Genomic DNA, 13,725 nt, shown 5'->3' on the forward strand with positions numbered 1-13,725 from the left:
GAGCTGCTGCTGTTCTGCAGAGCTGGTGAGTAAAATGTAGTAGCTACATATACAGTAATGTAGGTATGTTGTTGAAATGACATGGCTTCAAGAGTTTAGAACATAGCAAGAGTGTGGGAAGAGTTTATAAAGCCTTAAAATATATAAAAATACTTAAATAAATATAACATCCATACTTCGTGGTTTGTCACTTAGGGTCCAGAACATCACCCCCGCAATAAACGAGGGACGACTGTGTATCAAAAATGTTTGATATAGAAGGAATGAAATGTTTTTGCTAAATGAGAAAAGATTTTTCTTTGCAACATCGTTGCAGACAGTTGTACAAACACAATTTGATTGAATTGCTTTTAAAATCCCGTTCTTTTTTTTTAATAGAAAGCACATTCTTGGCCTAAAAAGCTATTACTTGTTCATCTTGATATCTCTTGTCTTTCAAACTTTGATTAATTAAAAGTGCTAAATTATCATGTGAAAAACATATTCCTCCAACATATACTAATCATGAGAAGCAGCAATCTAAGAAAATGCTCTGGCAAAAGAGCAAATGCTATAAAATGTGCCTCGTCATTGTTTTCTGCAGAAAGTAGTAAGACATAACAAAACTATGTTCAAAGTTCAGTTTAATGTTTCGAACATGCACTTTAATGCTAAACTGCAACAAGTAGATTTTACATAATTAAACATTCAGCCAGATTTCATAGATAGCTCTAAAACTAAACAATATTTGATTCTGAGGACACTGTGGTTGTTGTCCTCCCACGCAAACTATTAAAACTAAAAACATTGTCTTTGCAAAACTACGATCAGTATTTTCTGTTTTAGTATAATAACCCTTTCTCTTGCTGCTGGCATGATTATTTTCTGGCAGAAATAATCTGTAAATATCTCAGGCCCTGCTGCAGTGTCATAGTGAGCTGCTTACAAATACTTTCTGTGTAAATAACTGTAATGTCAAACTGACAGCACTGTAAGGGTTAATAAAATACAAATCTCACAATCACCCACAAACTGTTTAAGACTGAAGTTGTATTAAGAAGGCAGCAATCCACTTTAGCCTTTGTCCTTCCTAAACCAGCCATCCGATCAGAAATATATTTTTTAACTAAGTTTGGTCAAAGAGCTGTTTACAACAGGTAAGATATTTATTACTGACAATGTTCCCAGAGAAACACACTTCAAAAAGATCCCATTGTTTTAGGACCAAAGGTCAAAGGTTTTTCTATTCAATCTCTGCTGGTTGAAAACAAAAAAAGGCCCAGCAGAGACTGTACTTCCTGAGAGTGCTCAGGAGGAACAACACCACCCAGAGACTGAGCATCTTAACATTCTGCATCACTGTGGGGTATCTCAGCTGCACAGTGGCTCAGAGGAAAGAGCTCCAGAGAGTTATCAACACAGCCCAGAAGATCGAGGGCTGCTTCACTGGAAGATCTACAGAGTTCCTGCTGCAGAGGAAAAGCCCACAACATCTTAAAGGACACGTCTCACCCTGGACATGATCTGTTTGAACCATCAGGGAGAAGGTTCAGGTCAATCAAGACAAGAACAAACATTTGAAAATAGTTTTTATCTGTCAGCTCTTACTGAACTTAACAAGAACTGAATAAGTGCAATAAGGGACAACTTGTGTCGTATCAGTCTGCCTGTGTTGCACATTTGGAGTGTTTAAAATATGTTATTACCTTTTATACAGTTATACACGCACACACACACACACACCACACACACACACATATAGATTAATATATAGTTTTTGTTTTATATTATACTGTTTTCACTTTTGATTTGAGAAGCAAACCCAAATTTCATTGTATTTAGGTGCAACGACAATAAAGTTCTATTCTATTCCACATTTTTTATTCATTTTGGGGTGCGTGTGTGTGTGTGTGTGCGTGCGTGTTGCAAAGTTTGGCTGTAAAATGTGTCTGAAAGTGAAGGACTTAGGAAGTGCACGCTTACAGGACACCTAAATATAGTCTGCACACATTAGAGCTCAAAATACAAACACTACACCCCCCCCCCCCCACACACACACACACACAGAGTGCATGTGAGTGCCTGATTCAATCACAAGCCACTGAGCTCTTTTATTGGCTAAACAGGAAAGACAGAATCAATCAGAGCCATGGACAGAGGGCGAGCTCAACTTCCATCTGCACCACAGGACGAGTCTGTCTCTGCAGCTCGGTCCGCTTCAGTGGACGTTACCGCCTGCACGTTTGCAGGAAGTGCAGTGAGTGCTTCGCTCAGGCCCGGCCAGTTCCTTCCATCTGCAGCCAGATGTGCTGCTGGCCTCAGACTGGGAAGTGAAGCTGGCAGTGGAAGAGTCTGGTTTATGAGATTTCTGTTCTGATAACACCAGAGCAGACACAGAGAGAGGAAGCTGCCAGCTCAGTGCTGATGACTTCTCTGCTCCACGAGTGTTTGCTAAAAGCTTTCGGAAGTGAAACTCAGTCTGTGATGCAGAAGCTTGGAAATATGTTTATCTCTAAATTGTGTCTAATCGTGCAAGTACAGACGAGTGAGACTGGACTGAGCTGATTAGGACTCAGTTCAGGATCATACAAGTTTTATTTACTTTGATCCACAGATTCAACAGAGCCATGAGCCATCAACGCAACAAGAAAAAAATGATCTAAACTTTTACGTGGTCAGGAAATTGGAAGTTTTTCACCAAATGTTAAACTTCTAAAAAAAATTGTTTACATATGAATAAGAAAAGCAGGCACATTTCTGATATCTGATGTAATTTTTATTTGAATTACTGTATATTTGTTTATTCTGATGTTTCTGCTGTCATGTTTCTAGATGAAAACACAAATATTAGGTGTAAACTTCTTCAGTAAAGAAAGAGGTTTGTAGGCTCAATCATCTGGTAGATAACAAAAGAAGGTTAAATCATTTCATCTGGAAACTGGTCCAGATAAAATAATTTTACCTTTTTTTTTTTAAACCTCTTCATGTTCGCTGCCATCAGATGACAGGTTCATGTGCTGGGTGAGTAAATCCATTGGACTGTAAGTTTCAGCAAAATATCTCATGAAACACTGGACATATTTTAATTAAACTCAAAAAAGAGACCAACAATTTTCAGTCAGGTCATCTGGACAGTTTCTTTTGTTTGCTGAAACGTTTCACCTTCCATCCAGAAGGCTTCATCAGTCAAAGAAACGCACAACAAAACTGATTCTTCCCCCAAACAGCTCACTCCAAAGTGGAACAAACCAGTTATGTTGGTGCTAAACGTTTCAGGAAAAAAAATAAAAATAAAGAAACCGTCCAAATGACCTGACTGAAAATTGTTGGATTGTATACCTGGATTATTGAGGATGGACTTTTTTGGTCAAAAAAGAGACGTTCATCTACAACTAAATAATGTTTGGAGTCAATCCCAGTCAAGATGGCCAGCAGTCATTTGATGATGGCAAAACAAAAATGGCTGTAACTGTCAATTTTACAAATATTGGGCTGAAACTTGGTGTGGTAGTAGTTGAGAATCCTCTCCATAACACAATGAGCACTAAGACTGCACAATTAGGGATACAAGATATTATCAGCATGGTATCAGTATCGGCTGATATTAGTGATAAGGCGATGTTTTTGTATGACAACCCAGTGACAAGGATGCGTGCAGCGCCTTAACAAAATTATGATGTCACGTGGCCGCTGAGTTTAGATTTGTGAAAATTTACAAATGTGCACTGTTCGAGTGTTGTCATTGTGTTAGAGAGAGTAGATGTCATGAATAAATTTGACATTAAACATAATCCAAGTTGAAGTTTTACATCATTTTCAGCCCCTTTTTGGCATCTGCATTTGGTATCAGTTCAAGCTGATAAAGACCGTGCAGAATAATGCAGTATTTTAATTCCACAGCAGAAAAAGCCATGTAGTCTCTGTAAACAGGTCTAGGGAGGAAAATATCGATATCGGTTATCGGCTAAATAAGTTTTAACAATATCGGCATATCAGATATCGACCCAAAATCCAATATTGCGCATCCCTATGCACGATGATTAAAAAACCGCTACGACTCCAACATTCATCAACATGAACTGAAACAGGCATGAAAGACAGATGGCAACAAGGACTGTTAGACCTTTATCTGTTGTTTATCACAAATCTGAAGTTTTGTTTAAAAAATCTGACTCGATTTAATCGGATCACAGCTTCTTCATGTTGTTGTTATGATGCATCCTAATAGTTCTTAGCTTCTCCTGCCAATTTTTTCACCTGAAACTCTGCTGTTCATAACAAAGCCAAACAACAAGAAATTAATATAGCGATTAATCTACATGACAAGTGGTGTAATAAAAAAAAGTTGGAGGCTTTGAGATGCTGCAGCAATCACGCTCCCTTTGAGTCCAATTAAAGACAGCAAGCCTCGTCTTGTTTGGATCCAGGCACAGGATTACCTGGATGTGATTTGTTTTGCATGCAAACAGCTGAGTTTAAACCGACACGATCTGGCACACGCACACACACACTAAACATTGTTCCTTTGTTGTGTGCTGTCATCAAACATGAGCTCACTAAATCTTTGCGCGGCTTCCAGAGTAATAAGATGGCTTCCTGTGTGGCAGAAGACCTGACTAAATGATTTAGGAGCAGAGGCTGCAGATCGGAATCGTTCTAAATGGCTTCCGGGAATTTCAACCACAAACTTCATGAAGCAAACTCTTACACACCTGGTGATAGGTGGTGCAATTCTACAAACACGGGTCTGAAAACGTTGGGACGTCGTGCAAAATGTAAATAAACAAAGAATACAATGATTTGCAGATCTCATAAATCCATATTTTATTCACGGTGGAACATAGTGACGGTATCGAATGATTAAACTACTTTTTAGAAAAATGTGTTGCTGCCATAAAACTCACCATTATTATTTTTATTTTTGTGTGTGTGTATAATTTCTTTGTTTATATATTTAATATGTTTACGGTGTTCTACTGAGAATAAATCATGAGTGCATGAGATTTTCCTATCGGTGCATTTTGTTTTAAATTACAATTTTTTCCACAACATCCCAACTCCTTTAGAAGGGGCTTGTCATTCTAAGACAGTATGAGGTGAACTGATCTATGGAGGCCACATTGAGCCAAAACGCTGCACTACAGTATGGCTTCTTTTGAAACAGTCAGTAAAAACCATGCCGCAGCAGCCATGTGTATTGAATTTAGTCCATTCCTGAGGGTATCCTGTTCTTATCAGGGGCCAGATAAGCTCATTTCACAGGCCCTAACCTCTCAGGAGCTACCACCCTGACAGCAGCTGACCTCACTTGCCTTTTCTGCTCGTTTGCAGCTGAATTAGAAGTCAAGAAACGATGCACACTCTGGACAAGAGGTTTCTAAAAAGCTACATTTGTTGCAACATCCAGTATTGTAGGATCTGTGAAACAAACAGGTTGGCCTTGACATTCCTGAAGGGGAGTTTACGGCGTGATAGCAGGATAAAAACTGTCTGCAGTGGGCCATCAGTGCATTGTATAAAATTTGACATTTTTTCTTTCTGGTGTTTGGTGAGCCTGCTATAAGGCAACAACTTTACATCACATGATGACTGCCTGGATCCAAAGAGATTAGATGAGAATAAAATAATTCAATCTAAGAGACCCGATTGACGACTCGTTAGGTAAAATATCTGAGGGAACCCTCTTCACCATCTAATTATTATCACCACCAAAAGCAAAGGCAGAGCAATAATGCTTTTGCCTGTCTGTAGCAAAATATCTCACGAATCACGGAACAGATTTTAATGAAACTGTCAGAAAGTAATCCTTGGATATACATCTACTGATTAACTTCTAGATTCAAACCAGTTTAAAATGTCTGCCACAACAAACCAACTTAGCAAACACTAAAACTGTTATAACAGATTTCAAGACATTAAGCTAAAATGTGGTGTGGTAGCAGCTGAGACTGATCCCCAAATTGTACTTAATGATCACACAGCGTCTGTGTTTAAAACTTTGCCATTATGCACTACTGAACTAACTAGCTAACTTAACGACACTGTTTGTTAGCAAAATATCCCACAAGCTATTGAACAGAATGTGCAGGCTAAAGCTAATCAGTAACCTAAAATGGCTTCATCTGTGTGGCACAATCTATTTCAGTGTAACCTGTTTTATTGTGAAAGGCTTAACAGGAAGAGTTGATTGTCGGTGGACTTGACAGACTGAGGTTGTGTGGATTTATATAACAAAGGAGTTTGAGTTGCTCTGCAACTTGTCGCTTGAATCTTTTTGCCACAAACACATGGTGTCAGAAGTGGGATTGGCAGGGTTGCCATAAAACCCCAACAACTGGACTTATATAAAAAAGAGGGGTTTAAATGTAAAGAATAGGTTAAGAGAAAAAGTGTTCTGTTATGTTTAAAGATATTAAACAATAAAGATGTAAATGTTCTCTGTTGTTTTCAAAGAAGGGGGTGTGGTTCAATCTGTTTTTTACTGTAGTGTATCCTGTTTTATTGTGAAAGGCTTTACAGGAAATGTTGATTGTCGGTGGGCTCGACAGCCTGAGGTGTAAAAGAATGGTGTGTGTGGATTTATATAATAAAGGAGTTTGAGTTGCTCTACAACGTGTTACTTGAACCTTTATGCCCCAAACACGACAATCTTACAGATACCATACCATGTTATTTATAAAGCACTGGTGTGGTAGTAGCTGACAGTCATTACCAACACATGCTCAGTCTTAGCAGATCATATGCGATCACGTGAAATACTGACTGTATTGCTACATGAGACTCAACATACGATTTTTGTGTCAAATGAACAAAAAAGGTGGTGGGAAATTTGTTGGCTTGTGAGGCCTTTAATTGAAGCATTAAGTTTTCTGAGGCTCCTCTTCAGTGACTCTGCTGCTTCGAGTCCCTGCAGGTAGTTCAGATTGACAGCTCCTGAGCCACATGCTGGCAGGACAGCACTGCAGTCATATTTGTCCCCTATTCATCTCTCAGACATAATCCTTACCCAGGCTGAGCCTTTTCCATTACTCATTTTAGTTCCTCCAGTGTTTACACAAGGCATGTATCAGTTTCTCCTTCTCCTGATGCTTTAACCTAAAATGTGACGCTGTATACTCTGCAAGTGTGTTTTAACATGTTCCGAGGATTCTTCTTTCCCAGCCGGGCTGCTGGGGCTCAAGAGCTGAAGTGACAAAGGCCCCGTGAATGTCTGACTCACAGACAACTGTCAGAGCTCAATGGGCTGGATTAAGATGGAGCGGAGACCGGAGCGCACCCTGACATGTTGACATGTTCTACTAAGTGCATTTCAAGGTGGATTTAACTTGTTTGCTCCATTGTGGAGCGACACAACAGACAGAACTGCTAAATGGGGGCCAACCGTTCTGGAGGCAGCGGGTGAACTTTACTCCCACTGTCTGCAGAGGGACTCTCACCGCGGCTTCGTTCTCAGGGTGAGTGGGGCTGCTGTGGATCTCGAGGAGGTTCAGGGGTTTCGGAGAGCTCTCTCCTTAACCAAACAAACATGGTGGAATTTGTGCTATTGTTGGAGCAGAGGGCTGAGTGACAGGGCTGCAGAGCAGGGCTGGCTGTCAGAGGAGACACCTCAGGGTCAAAGTGGGACCATCCATTCACACACGGCTTCATATTAAAACGTTCACACACACACACACACACACACACAGTGCTGCGCGTCGACTGGGGCCAACGTCCTGCAACATTTACACAAGTCTGTCAATTAAACATTTCTGTGCATGAAAAATATATATTTTAACATATTTGAAGCAATTAAAATATATATATGTTCAAGCCTCAATAAAACACATCCTGTATGTGTAAACAAAATAATGTTACGAGGAGATATTTAAACCATATATATTTTCAGACAATCATTTTGCACCAACTTTATTTATGCACCAACATAAATCCATCTGTAGAACATCACATTCATCAGAACCCACAGAACATCATGAGATCTGATGCACGGTCGTAAATAATTTATTTTGTGGTGAACGGTGCAAACAAACTGAAAAGAAAAGGAAATCCACTTGACTGGATCAGTTAAAATAAATTAATTATAAAATAATATTAAATAAAAAAAAACCTCTGAAACATTTTTATCATGAATGTTTTTATCTGTGGGAGGAAAGTGAAGTATGTGGGGGAAAGGGGGAACACGCAAACTCCACACAGAAAGACCCAACTGGGAGTCAGAAACCTTCTTGCTGCTGTTTTACCACACAGCTCATAATTATCTAGACCTGGAAAATATATAAATATATATTTTTACTTTTCCAAACATTTTAACGCTGTAGCTGCGCGGTAATCATCAGAAATACTAACAAAAATCACAAACACTCAGTTGTAGACAGCATTAGGCTAATGGCTAAATTTTAATTAAATATTTAACTTATGAATTTAATTTTAATCAGTCCGAAGGAAAATTATTAGTCAAATTTTCTTTATCTTTTCTAATTTATTCCTTATTTTGGATTCAGTTTTTTTTTGGTTCTGTACAAACGTGAACAGCTTTATCTGACTTACAGCTCTTCAGTGATTTAATAAGAACGCTGAGGACAGTGTGTCGTACGAGTTCTTTAATGAAGACGTTTTTAATCTGAATATAAATTACATTTCACAGAGCTCTGATGAAATATAACTCTGCTCCGTCCCTGAAGTCTGTGGCCAGGTGACATCAGGCCTGCACTCCCCAGCTTTGGGTTTTAGCGCAGGTCATCATTAGCTGGCCGACGTGAAAGCTGAGCCCTGACCCCCCCTCGCTGTGGAGCACAGCTGAGGCTGGCGGGTCAAATCTTCCTCAGACAGTGAGCCCCCAACAATGAACAGCAATCCCACAAGTTCCCTACATATTTGATACAACATATAAAAGTGTTGTGTGTGTGCGCGTGTGTTACACTCGGTGATAAATCACAGACACGGAGACCAAACACAAGAGAGGGGGTAAAAAGCAAACAGCCGCTCCGGCCCTCCGAGGCCCCCGCTGTGCCGCTCCGCAGCATATGAGCCCTCTGTGCTCCAAGTGATAGAGTCAAGCTGTTCCTGCTGAGCGGAGGTCAGGGTTCTTCAGTCAGCACCTCGGCCCTGAACGGAGCACACAGGAATCCCTGCCCTCCCCCTTTCCCTCCCCAACCGGGGCTGGCACTCAGCCCCTCTCTCCTCAGGCCCAAATAAACCTGGTAGCGCTCGCTCTTTTTCATCTCTCCATCTCATGGCGCTCTGTCACTCCCCTCATCAGAATCATTAATCAGGGCGGGCAGATTAGACTTCAAATAAAAATAAACGGGGCCTGGCAGCCTGCTCGCAGGTTCTTCACTTTCTGCTCTTCACTGACTTAATAAAGCCAAGATGTCCCACGCAGGCGGCAGGTTGAACACGTGAGCACTTTTGGCAAACTGTGAGGTCCATTAATGCTTTATTGATATAAACAACTCACCTTATCTTCAAGTGTGATGACTCTTGAGGGCTAACCTGCCATCCATGTAAATACACAACAGATAACCTTATCGGTTGGCACCGACGAAGACAGTCTTCATCCTGAAGCACGTACCGTTAATGCGGATTAAAGGGATTAAATGTGCAACCTGAATGCATCCAGCTTTATGTTTTATACAGTGACTGCCTCGTCCTGTCTTTCAATTTGGACACAGAGGAAAATGTGAGAAATGGAGGACAACAGCGCCGCCTTTGGGTGAAGCCGAGTACTACAACTGGAATAAATCAGCGTCATCATGAAACAGTTCTGAGAGTCTGGGATGTGGCAGTCGTACAACTTTGGACAGCTCTTATTTGTAGGTGTTTCCATGCATGTGAATGGAGGGGGGGGGGGGGATGAGAAGGTCTGCTGGACTCTGCCAGGCTCCAAACAAGCTGTGGGGCTCCGCAGGTGAGGCCTGTTCTGGCTGACTGACGCGAGCCCTGCTGAATATTTGTGTCCATGGGAAATGGGGCGGTGTCGCTGCGGCGACGGCCCTGGGGCCATCCATCAGTGTCATGGTGGGGAGGGGTGTATGGTATGTGTCACCTCTAAGACTAATGGACAGGAAGTACAGCCAGAGAAACAACAATATTTGCAGAATGTATATTCAAAAGGACGCTCGGACCCGGTCTGAGTTTCTCGTGCGAGTTTCTCAAAATCTAAACGTGACTGAATCTTAAAACGATGAGAACGTTTGTTTAAGAGACGCTCGCTCTGAGCTGGGGCTCTCGTTCAGCTGCTGCACGCTTTCTGAGATCCACACGTGGGACAGTGCTCCTGGTTATCACCTGGCAGGTCTGTGATGAGCAGGATTATTGCAACATGTTGAGCGAATAATCCCAGTAAGATCAATGAAACTGGGAGTGATCTGGAACCATTTAAAATGGAGAGATACAAGGAGAGGGGCCAGAGGAACCCATGCTAACAGCTGACCCTGTGTGCTCACCGTGTTCAGAAACCGAAGTGTTTAACCTCAGCAGCCGGTGACTGTGGGCTCTAAACCAGAGCGCTTTGTGATGTGGACCTTCACCACCTCCTCAGCGCAGGTCGGGTGGATTCCTACAGTCTGCAGCAGCTGATGATAAGTGGCTCCACACCTGAGAGACACAACATACGGCTGTTAACCACAGACGCTTCATCAGCAGTGTAGCTCATTTAAATCTCTTCAAGTTGCATGTGTCATTGCAATGATTTTCTACAGAATAGTTGAGTCCACTGAAGAGAAGAAGTGGAAAAGCTGCAGAGAGTGATCAAATATTTAGCTGATGTTGAGATCTGTGACTCAGAAAAAACTCCCTCACTGCAAAGATTTGGAGTCGAACACAACAAGAGCTGACAACCAAAACCTGACAACATGGGTTTACTAAGAGTTGTTATGGTTGGAAAACGTCAAAACGAGTGAGTTCATCATGATCGCTGCTTTAAAAAACACGATGCAGACAGTGATTACTTCCTGAGAGTTTTACAATAAATTTAGTCCAGAGCTTTATGAGATATTTTGCTTAAAAAACAGAACAGCGTGCACACGTTATGACAGTTTGCCTTCAGCTGCAGGTGATAATAAACACAGGCATTAGTGATTCCTGCTGTTTAAACCTACTGTAAGCCCAGAGAGAAGCCCTGCATGACTTCTCCAGCGTTTGGACCAGTAAGGTGCAGACCCAAGATCTTCTGATCGCCACCTCGCTCACATATCACCTGAAGAAATAAAAATAAATACGTGAAAAAAATACAATAAATATATCGGCTACAGAGCAGCAGCTGAAGCTGTACGCCACCGTTAACAAAATTAAAGCTAAAACAAACTAGAGAAACTGCATTTCCTGCAAAAATGCAGTGTGAATGCTTATTGCTAAAGAACTTAATGAAAAACAGCTGAAATTAGCTAAAAACAGGCTGAAATGAAAGAACAAGGTTAAAGAAAAGAATGAAGAAAGAACACATGTTTACTGAATTAAGTTTAAACAGAAATAAGAAAAAAATTAAGAAATTAGCTAAAAAAAAAGGCTGAAATTAGCTAAAATCACTGAAAGGTAGCTGAAAAAAGAAAGAAGCTTAAACTAGTGGAAAAAACTGAAATGAGCATCAAAAATGTAAAATTAGCTTAAAAAGCTAAAATTAGCATAAAGCAGCTAAATAGTAGGTAAAATAGCAGAAAAGGCTAGAACTAGCAGAAAAAGGCTGAAAGGAGCATAACAAGCTGAAATTAGCCGAAAGAAGTAAATTAGGCTGAAAGTAGCAGGAATGACCATGAAAAACTTGACTTTATTTGAAAACAGCTGAAATTAGCTAAAAATGCTTAAAAAAAGTAGTTGCAAAGGTAGAACAAGCTTAAATTAGCATAACAAGGCAGAAAGAACACGTTTGCTGAAAGAAGCAGAAATGAGCACAAAAAAGCTGAAATTAGCAACAACAACAACAACAACAACTGAAAAGTTGCTAAAAAAGCAAAAAGATCACCAGAAAGAAGTGGAGAGAGCACATTTTGCTGAATTAGGCTGAAAAAAGTTGAAATGGGTGCAACAAATGTGGAATTAGCTGAAAAAGTTAAAATTGGCAAAAAAAAAACCCCAGCTAAATAGTAGCTGAAATAAAGAAAAAGCTGAAACACACATAAATAAGCTGAAAGGAGCATAACAAGCTCAAATTAGCAGAAAGAAGTTACAAGAAGCACAAAAATGTTGCAGTTAGCAGAAAGAATCTAAAAGGAGCACAAAACAGCTGAAAAAACAACTGAATTTAGCTGAAAGTAGCTGAAAAAAAGTTTAAATTTGCAGAAGGAAGCTGAAAGAAGCTGAAGTAGAACAAAATGTGAAAGAAACAGTAAAAGGTTGTAAACAGATCTAAAGATCTGAAGGATGTAAAATGAGCTCAATTCATTTTCTATGAGAAAAAAATGGCAGAAAAGTCTAAATATTTCAAAAAGCTGAAGTTGCATCAATACCAAAAGTCATACATAGCAGGATTGTCCAGAAATAGCTGAACATTTTGATTTGTTGAAATAGCTTGAAAACTGTGGGACGAGAATCATGCAGAAAATCGTACAGAAGAAAAACGGATCAGTCTGATCTGCCTCAAGTGCTTAACTTAGAGCACATCTGGATAAACAAATATAAAAACATAAACCGTCCCACTTTGACCAGACTGAAATGACAAACTGTTGCTGCAGTCACCTTTATGTAGCACTGGCTGGCATCACGCTCTGCTACAGTGAATTCTAGAGGCCTGTAGAAAGCATGGTACACCTGCACATAGGAACACAAACATCAGACTCACAGCGACAAAATATTAAAGGACAGCAACAATAAATCAGATCTTCACATGAGAACATCCTCTTTTCGTTAACTAGAGTTAAATGAAGTGTAAACAGAACGCTGCACTCACATCTGTACACTTCTGTATTGAGGATGAGCCTAAAACGGTTTTTTAAACCAGAATAAAGAGTGGGTTGATGTAAAATAGTCATTTTAAAGAATTGAAACTGCATTTTAAATAAGGAATTAGTGCCCAAGACATTTCTTTACAGAATTAAATGAAATCTGAAGATACAAAACAAACCCCTCCCATCTAAACATTTATTATTACAACACACAAATAGTTCAGTGAGCGCTTCGGTCCTCCCTGAGACGTGCGAGCAGAGTTTTATTGTACGAGTGAACGTGCCGACACAAGTAGAGGGCCACGCAGCTGTCGGGGGGGTGGGGGAGGGGGGGTCCGGCAGCTCCTCCTCAGATCTCAGCGAGCCTGTCATCACCTCATACACACCTCAATCAGACCTCCTGCTCGCCTGTCACTCAGGCAGGAGCCCCCGCTCGCCAGCTCCGCCATCTACCCACAGTCTCCTGCAGGTGTTGTGAGCATCTGGCAGGCCGAGCACGTCCACGAGCACGACAAATAAAGAGCCACTCGCTATTCCTCTGAATATGTGTCCATGTTTGTATAGCTGTTGTCGAGTGTTGTATCTTTTATTCTGCAGGTCGGTGTCAGTATCTGACTGCAGACAGTTACAAACCAATACAGCTTTATTATGTTTAATTACTGACGGAGCAATGGATTAAATGTTTAATTACTGAAGGATCGATGGATTAAATGTTTAATTACTGATGGATCGATGGATTAAATGTTTAATTACTGAAGGATAGATGGATTAAATGTTTAATTACTGATGGATCGATGGATTAAATGTTTAATTACTGAAGGATAGATGGATTAAATGTTTAATTACTGAAGGATAGATGCATTAAATGTTT

The 13,725-nt window shown here is 40.4% G+C and overlaps 1 protein-coding gene across 1 annotated transcript in view; it reads right to left on the reverse strand.

The window, feature by feature from the left end:
- Positions 1 to 10,435: 10,435 nt before the first annotated feature.
- Positions 10,436 to 13,725, reverse strand: part of txnrd2.2 (thioredoxin reductase 2, tandem duplicate 2) — a 43,093-nt gene continuing 39,803 nt past the window's right edge. The window contains exons 15-17 of the mRNA XM_037680597.1: positions 12,649 to 12,720; positions 11,076 to 11,173; positions 10,436 to 10,572 (exon numbers count right to left, since the gene is read on the reverse strand). Of these exons, the coding sequence (XP_037536525.1) occupies positions 10,449 to 10,572; positions 11,076 to 11,173; positions 12,649 to 12,720 (294 nt within the window). The 3' untranslated portion in view covers positions 10,436 to 10,448. The remainder of the gene's footprint in view (positions 10,573 to 11,075; positions 11,174 to 12,648; positions 12,721 to 13,725) is intronic.

The sequence above is a fragment of the Nematolebias whitei genome, chromosome 8, assembly GCF_014905685.2.
Source record: "Nematolebias whitei isolate Nwh7 chromosome 8, NemWhi1, whole genome shotgun sequence".
Taxonomy (NCBI): Eukaryota; Metazoa; Chordata; class Actinopteri; order Cyprinodontiformes; family Rivulidae; genus Nematolebias; species Nematolebias whitei.